The following is an 8017-nucleotide window of genomic DNA, read 5'->3' as shown; positions in this document are numbered from 1 at the left end:
CAGCATGTCCAACACGTCAGACAGGTTCTGCAGAGGCTTTTGGAGAACAGCCTCTTTGTCAAATCCGAGAAATGTGAATTCCACGTCTCTAAGGTCACCTTCCTGGGCTACGTTATCTCCTGTGGAAGCGTCCAGATGGATCCTAGCAAGGTTCAAGCCGTCTTGAACTGGCCGCGTCCCACGTCGGTTAAGCAGGTTCAGCGGTTTCTGGGATTCGCCAAATTTACAGACGCTTCATCCGCAACTTCAGCTCCATTGCCGCCTACCTTTCCGCATTGACCAAGGGCTCATCTTTACGGTTCTGTTGGTCTTCTGAAGCAGAACGGGCCTTCCAGGAGCTCAAACAACATTTCACCTCTGCTCCCATTCTGGTACACCCGGACCCCACCCTGCCCTTTATCGTAGAGGTGGATGCCTCGGATATTGGAGTCGGGGCTGTCCTGTCCCAGCGCTCTCCTAAGGACCAAAAGCTACATCCCTGTGCCTTCTTTTCCCGTCACCTGAAGGCAGCAGAGAGTAACTACGATGTCGGCAACAGGGAGCTCTTGGCAGTTAAGTTGGCCTTGGAGGAGTGGAGACACTGGTTGGAGGGAGCAGAGCATCCTTTTGTCGTCTGGACCGACCATAAAAATCTGACATATATCCAGGACGCCAAGCGCCTCAACCCTCGGCAGGCCAGGTGGGCTCTCTTCTTTAACCGGTTCAACTTTCTCCTGTCTTACCGCCCAGGGTCTAAGAACCTCAAACCGGATGCCCTTTCTCGCCAGTTTGACCCCTCGGAAAAGGACCGGACCCCGGAACCTATCATCCCCAGTTCCTGCATCATTGCTCCCGTCGCATGGGAGATTGAGACTGTGGTGCAAGGGGCCCAACGTCAGGAGGCTGACCCTGGAGGAGGCCCTCCTAATAGCCTTTATGTCCCCAGTCAGGTGCGCGCCCAGGTCCTTCAATGGGGGCACTCTTCTCGATTGACTGGTCATCCTGGGATCCGTCGGACTCTCGAGCTCCTTAAGAGGAGGTTCTGGTGGCCCTCTATTGAAGCCGACACCCGGGCCTTTGTCTTCGCTTGTCCCGTCTGTGCCCAGAACAAGACATCCCAACAGCCTCCGCTTGGTCTCCTGCATCCCTTGCCCATCCCCAGCCTTCCCTGGTCTCATATCGCCCTGGATTTCATCACCGGGCTACCTCCATCTGAGGGATTCACTACCATCCTAGTTGTGGTCGATCGCTTTTCCAAGGCTGCTCAATTCGTCCCTCTTGTCAAGCTTCCCTCTGCCAGAGAGACTGCCCAGCTGGTTGTCCAGCATGTCTTCCGCCTCCATGGCTTGCCCCTGGATGTCGTCTCTGACCGTGGTCCCCAGTTCTCATCCAGGTTCTGGAAGGCTTTTTGTTCCCTCCTGGGCGCTTCCATCAGTCTCTCCTCTGGGTTCCACCCACAGTCGAACGGCCAGACTGAGAGAACCAACCAAGATCTGGAGAGGGTGCTAAGAAGCTTTGTGTCCTCCAATCCTTCCACCTGGAGCAAGTATCTGGTCTGGGCGGAGTACGTGCACAATACCCTTCAGAGCTCCTCCACTGGCCTCTCACCTTTCGAATGTCAATATGGCTTCCAACCGCCACTCTTCCCTGAACAGGAGAGGAAGGTAGGAGTCCCAGCTGCCCAGGGGTTCGTCCAACGCTGCCGCCGTACCTGGAGGAGGGTCCGATCCACCTTGCAGCTCGCTTCTTCTCAGCAGAAAGCGCAGGCTGACCGACACTGCCGCCCAGCTCCTCAGTTCCGGACAGAAGGTCTGGCTGTCTACCCAGTATCTTCCGCTCCATGTGGAGTCCCGCAAGTTGGCTGCCCGGTTCATCGGACCTTTTAAGATTTTGGGAAAAGTAAACCCTGTGGCCTATCGGCTCCTCCTTCCTCGGTTGATGAAGATACATCCCATGTTCCACGTCTCTCACCTCAAGCCAGTACTTACCAGTCCCTTGGTTCCTGCTTCCAGACCTCCCCCCCCCGCCCCGCATGATTGATGGTCAGCAAGCCTACACTGTCCGTCGCCTCCTTGATAGTCGCCGGGTTAGGAGGAGCTTTCAATACCTGGTCGACTGGGAGGGTTATGGTCCTGAAGAGCGTTCCTGGGTTCCGGCCCGGGACATTTTGGACCCTGAACTCATCAGGGATTTTCGCCGTTGCCACCCTGATCGTCCAGGAGGAATGTCAGGAGCCGTTCCTAGGGGAGGGGGTCCTGTGAGGGTGCCGGTTAGTTCCCTCAGTAACCCCTAGATGGCACCTTCACTTGTTTGTTTCCCTTTGCTAAATTGTTACTAGTTTTCTTAACTGCCTTTTATCAGGTTTATTGGTTTCACCTGTTTTTGCTTGTATTTAAGTTCTGTGGTTTCTTCCCTCTGCGCTCAGTCTTGACAAGCCATTTGCCTAGTGGTAGCTTGTCTTGAGCTCCTATGTTTGTAACTGTTTACCTGTGTGATTCTAGTAAAGTACTTTTATTTAAGACTGCATACCTGCTTCTCGCCTCGTCTGTCTGCACTTGGGTCCAGAACCAGCCTCGCCCTGACACGATGATGCCTTATACAGTCAAATAGCCTAGTTTCAGTCAGTGTCCAGGGTCACATAGGAAGAATGGCCAGTTGGATCAGATGCTGCAAGTCCACGGGTGCCCGTGCAAATGTATCGCAGCAAGAGTCAGCACCTTCTGTAGATGGGGGAAAATGTGGGGGGATAATGAGATTTAAATAAAAAGGTTGCACCACAAGGAGCACAGATACTGCTTTTGCACTGAATATATCATGGAGGGCAACACGCCTGTGAAAACAGCAGAGCCTCTGCGGTAATGTTTGGTGCAGGAAGGGACTCAAACAATGACACCATCCTCTAAACTTAGGGTTGCCAACTCTGGTTGCACATATTCCTGGAGCTTACCACTATCGGCCGCCCACCTAGTCAAACAGCCTTTTGTTCCAACACCAATATTATTATAACTAATAAACAAAAGTGTTCAAAGATAATTAAACAAAACACCGTTTGTTTTCATGCCTGTACGATTAATCTCCCGGGTTGCTCGCAGCATCATCCAGGAGATTAATCTTTAATTCCAGGAGACTCCAGGACAATCCTGGAGGGTTGGCAACCTGACTTAAACTGAATAACTCCAAGATTTAACACCAGTGGATTGAGTCTGACTTTGTACAGATTACAGGTGATCATTTCCTCTCCTCTGTCAGTTCATTATTTCATGTTCTGAGGAATAATATCTGATCTAACACTTTTGCCACTAAATCTAAACACGATGACGATATTTGGAGGAAGCTCTGCCCATATTACAACCAACTAGTCAGCAGATTTCCGTGCCCAGGATCACCAAACTGAGCAAATCTGAGTCAGTGTTTGAATGTGGTGGAGGTGCAGTATATAAAGACTGAACACTGCAAGGGAAAGGCAGAGCAAGAGAGAGAAGCAGCTCCTTTACTCTTAGAAACCAGCCAGCTGATCAACAAGAGGCAGAATGAAATCCTTTCTCCTCACCATTGCTGCAGTGCAGATCCTCCACTGCTCAGGTACGTACTGGAGTGAGCGGCACCTCATAAAGCAACAAGTTATTGGGAATGAGCTTCAGTCAGCGATATTTTACCAATGTTTCAAAAGAATTCACTGAAGAATGCTGGTGTGTTCTGTACAACTTTCCTTTTCTCTCTGCAGGAGTACCAAGCCCTAAGGATGCTCTGAGAGAGTCAGTTATGAAGCTGAACGAAATCACCGAGACCACCAATCTGTGTGGTATAACCAGGAGAAGAGTGAAGGATGTAAGTGTGTCCGGGTCTAAGTGTGTTTCACTGTCTAAAGTCTACAAGAATATTACTGATTGCAGTTAGACACTGATTATTGAATATGAGCATAATATTCACACAATGATGGGCGAATCTCTGCTCAGGAATTTAAATTATAAATCAGTGTTTGATTTTGGAGATTCGGATTAGAGCAATGTTTGGAAGTGAGATTTGAAATTCTTCCAAGGTTAGGATTTGAGGTTTATTTTCCTCTGAAGTATTTCCAAATCCCAATCGTCTGTCGCTCGTGTGTAAATTTCTTCCATTATTAAAGGTTCCAGCACATTGAGCATCTCCACAGTGAAGGTTAAAGGGGCCATTTTGTGTTTGGAGAAATTAATCTTCTGTCCTTGTTGGTTGATGATTCTGACTGTCCCAGTGGAGGCATCTGTTGAAAATAAAGAGCTGTGTTGTGCTGAGCTTTATCTGACCAGAGTAAGAACGCTAGATACGGTAACACACTAATGACCTGTTTCCCTTTCATTAGATTTATCGCACAGGGAAATTGTCGTACAACGTGGATTTAACATTCTCGGTGAAAGAAACCGTCTGCTCCAAGAATTCTGGACTGGAATTTGATGATCCCAGCTGTCACTTCCGCCCCAAAAAGGCCGCTGTGAGTCCTGAGTTATATTGTAGCATTGAAACCCCCATGTCTACTGAGTTATATCATAGAATGGGCCGTGAGTACTGAGTTATATCTTAGAAAGTGCCTTGAGTACTGAGTTATATCATAGAAAGGGCCGTGAGTACTGAGTTATATCATAGAAAGGGCCGTGAGTACTGAGTTATATCATAGAAAAGGCCGTGTGTACTGAGTTATATCATAGAAAGGACCGTGAGTACTGAGTTATATCATAGAAAGGGCCGTGAGTACTGAGTTATATCATAGAAAGGGCCGTGAGTACAGAGTTTTATCATAGAAATGGCCGTGAGTACTGAGTTATATCATAGGGCCGTGAGTACTGAGATGTATCATAGAAAGGGCCATGAGTACTGAGTTATATCATGGAAAAGACTGTGAGTACTGAGTTATATTGGCCCAGAAATTTGGGTCGGGGGCTTCCCGCGGGTGCAAGCCCCCGACCTGCACTTACCTTGCGTGCCGGCCGTTGAGCTGTGGGCCCCTGTGGACTTCTGATTCGGGGCCAGGTCCAGCTGCTGGCGCGCAGTGCTTGCGTATCCCAGGGGCGCAGTTAGTTCGATGTGTCCCCTGGGATCATGTGGGCCATGGGGAGCCAATCGGAGCAGGGAATGCTCCATTCATAAGTCTGACAGGAAGTGCTGTCAAGACTTATAAATACTATGGCCCCAAAACAGCATTAAATCTTCAAATAATTTTTATTTTAAATCACATTTTTCAAATAAACTATAAATTACATGAAATAACTATTTTGAACAATAATTTAAATTTTTGAAAAAAATAATTTTATTTTCTAACGGGGCTAAAAATAAACTTACCTTGCTTTAAAGTATTTAAAAATAATAAACCTGTGGAAAAAATGTTTTAATTTTAATTAATTCACCACTTACCTTATAAAAAGCAGGCCTTACGCCTGCTTTTTACATTTCTAAGTTCTGCAGACTTACCCTCCCGGGAAAACCTGTAAAAAAAAACGAAGTTCGATGCGCACGCGCAGCCTCTACTGTGCACGCGTTCGACCTCTTAACCCCTCCTTTCAGGGGAACGGAAGTGTCGGTTTCCCACGCATGTGCAGTGCATGCAGGAAACTGGCACTTCCATTGGGCCTACGGGTGAGTACCCCGTGCGTACTCACCCATGGAGCCCCGAATTTCTGGGCCATTATTGAAACTCCGTGTGTCAGTGGTGAGGTTGATGTCATTTAATAATTTTAAAAGATTTGTGTTTTATTTTGACAGGAAAAAGGTTTTTGCAAAAGCCGTGTTGAATATTTTGCTGATGAGGTTGTTGACATCGATGTGGAGTGTCGAGGTTTGAAGACGGTTGACAGCAACAGTGAATCATTAGAGTCAAGTGAAAACAGTATTGAGGTAACCTCACAATTATACAAATCAGAGCAATGGGCTTTCTAACATTTGAAATTATTTACAAAATATCTCATTGGTCTCCTGTGCTAAACATATAAATATTAATATTTTAATACAGTTCAAAACCAAATCAAAAGAGACATCACTCGAGGTGCCGTCAAATGTGAGTATAAAGTGGAAATTTGTCAGACAATTTTCTTGTCAATTTCGATTATCGACAATAAAGTGTATAATCTTGGATTCAACTGTGTCAGAATGGAGTGTAAGACAGCAATTTATTTTAGTTCAAGGCACTGGGGGAGAGGATTCTGCTGCTCGAATCCTGTGGGGTTTTCAAAGGATTGTTGAGTTGACCCCAAATACAGAGGATGAGTTTGTTCTCCACTGAAGGTAAAGTGAGCTGAATATCTACAGGAGAGGACAATAGCAAGTGATGGCCTCATGGGAGCAGTGTCTCTTACATTCTCACCAAAATAGACACTAATGGCTGGTCCTTCCTGGAGGGGAACTGCAGGTTCAATACCATAAATCCCAATTGATGGGGAGTGTCACCAATCATTAGTTTAACCATTGACCCCACAGCCCCACTGTACCAGGGCTGTGTTGATTATCACTGCACTGTAGAAGATGAGATATTTGGTGAGGATTTCTCCACTCCAACACTGAGCCATTGGATCACAACTCTGAAATGTCCAAAGCTAACAATTCCTCAGTTATAATTTAGTACTTAAACATTTTGTTGGGAGGTAATTTTAAAATTTGTCTTATTTATGAAATATTTCATTGGTCCCCTGTCCTAACCAAATAAATATTAATATTTTAATTCAGGTGAAAAGCAAGTTGGAAGAAACGTCACTCGAGGAGTCTTCAAATGTAAGTATAATCTGGGACTTTTACTCAGTTGATTATCAACTACAATAAGCTGTTGAAGCCTGGATTCAGCTGTGTCAGAATCGAGTCTGAGGCTTGTATTTAATTAATTGTCCTCCCAGAGACAGTGGGAGAGCAGATCCTGATGCTCAATTGCTATTGGGTGTTCTCCAACCAGTGCCAGAGGATTGTTGAATTGACTCCAAGAGGATGAGTTTGTTCTTCACTGAATTTTAGAATGTTCTAGAATCAGAGATAATGTTCCCCCCTAACAACAACCATAGTATCAGGACAAATACAACTGATGGCTTCATGAGTGCAGCATCATTTATAGTCTCCTCATCTAATAGACAATAATTACTGGTTTTTATAGGGGGGTGGTGGTCAACATAATAGAGACCAATTGACGGATAATCTCACCTTCATTAGTTTAACCATCGACCCCACAGCCCCACTGTACCAGGGCTTTAGTGATTGTTGCCGCACTGCAGAACATGAGATGTTTGGTGAGGATTTCTCCACTCCTACACTGAGCCATTGAATCGCAACTCTGAAATTTAAAGTGTTTCCACTTCCTTTTTTATAATCTAACATCATTTAAACCTTTCATTTGGAGATGATTCTAAAAATCGGGATTCTTTACAAAATGCTAAAGATGTAAATATGAATATTTTATTACAGGTGAAAAGCAAATCAACAGAATCATCGCTCGAGGAGTCTTCAAATGTAAGTATACACTGGGACTTTGAGTCAGATAATTGCCTTCTTGATCATGATTATCAACAACAATAAAGCACTGAACTCAGATTGAACTCAGTCCATCTGAAAATGACAATTCTGTTGATTCTGTTCACTACAGGAGCACAATGATGATTCAAGATCCCGACACTAACCATGAATGAAACTTCTGAAAGGCCGAGCTTGGTGTGAACACAAGAAGACCTCATTCAGATTAAAGAAGATGTGATCAATTGTACTTTAATTGTTCATATATAAGGGGGACCTGGTGTTCCTGACTGTACATTTTACTGTAACTGGGAGATTCTATAGTTTGTAAATGTTCTGTCCTTTGCTATGTATTGTTGTCTTGTATTCTGTGGATTAAATTAAAAATATAAAGAGAATATTTCCTGATGTTCTTCCAAATGTTGTTTCTCACTTCACTAATCAGATATTGGGAAAAAGTGACAAAACTGACCAAAGCAACTACTTCCCCATAAGCCTCACAGCAGTAAACATTAGTGGGAGTGGTATATAGACCTCCCACCAGTAATGCGGAGGTTGGGGATGGCAATAAAAGGGAAAT

The 8017-nt window shown here is 45.3% G+C and overlaps 1 protein-coding gene across 2 annotated transcripts; it reads left to right on the top strand.

Moving 5' to 3' along the window:
* The first annotated feature begins 3385 nt into the window (after nt 1-3385).
* Nucleotides 3386-7795, top strand: LOC147120100 (secreted phosphoprotein 24-like). Of its 2 annotated transcripts, XM_085983809.1 has the most exons (8): nt 3386-3561; nt 3704-3807; nt 4319-4447; nt 5713-5844; nt 5960-6004; nt 6670-6714; nt 7393-7437; nt 7571-7795. In XM_085983809.1, exons 1-8 carry the CDS (start codon nt 3510-3512, stop codon nt 7601-7603), a joined length of 585 nt encoding a protein of 194 aa, XP_085839935.1. In that variant the 5' UTR covers nt 3386-3509; the 3' UTR covers nt 7604-7795. The 2 variants fall into 2 exon arrangements, with proteins under 2 accessions (XP_085839935.1, XP_085839937.1); XM_085983811.1 differs by lacking the exons at nt 5960-6004; nt 6670-6714.
* Nucleotides 7796-8017: the final 222 nt, after the last annotated feature.

The sequence above is a fragment of the Somniosus microcephalus genome, chromosome 4, assembly GCF_052327205.1.
Source record: "Somniosus microcephalus isolate GS21.2 chromosome 4, FLI_Smic_1.0, whole genome shotgun sequence".
Taxonomy (NCBI): Eukaryota; Metazoa; Chordata; class Chondrichthyes; order Squaliformes; family Somniosidae; genus Somniosus; species Somniosus microcephalus.
This window is presented reverse-complemented; position numbering and strand designations above follow the sequence as displayed.

Excerpts from the sequence above, each read along its gene's own strand:
- LOC147120100 (XM_085983809.1), top strand. The coding sequence starts at position 3,510 with ATGAAATCCTTTCTCCTCACCATTGCTGCAGTGCAGATCCTCCACTGC. Across the intron at positions 3,562-3,703 it reads GCAGATCCTCCACTGCTCAG|GAGTACCAAGCCCTAAGGAT; the intron begins GTACGTACTGGA and ends TTCTCTCTGCAG. Across the intron at positions 3,808-4,318 it reads CCAGGAGAAGAGTGAAGGAT|ATTTATCGCACAGGGAAATT; the intron begins GTAAGTGTGTCC and ends CCCTTTCATTAG.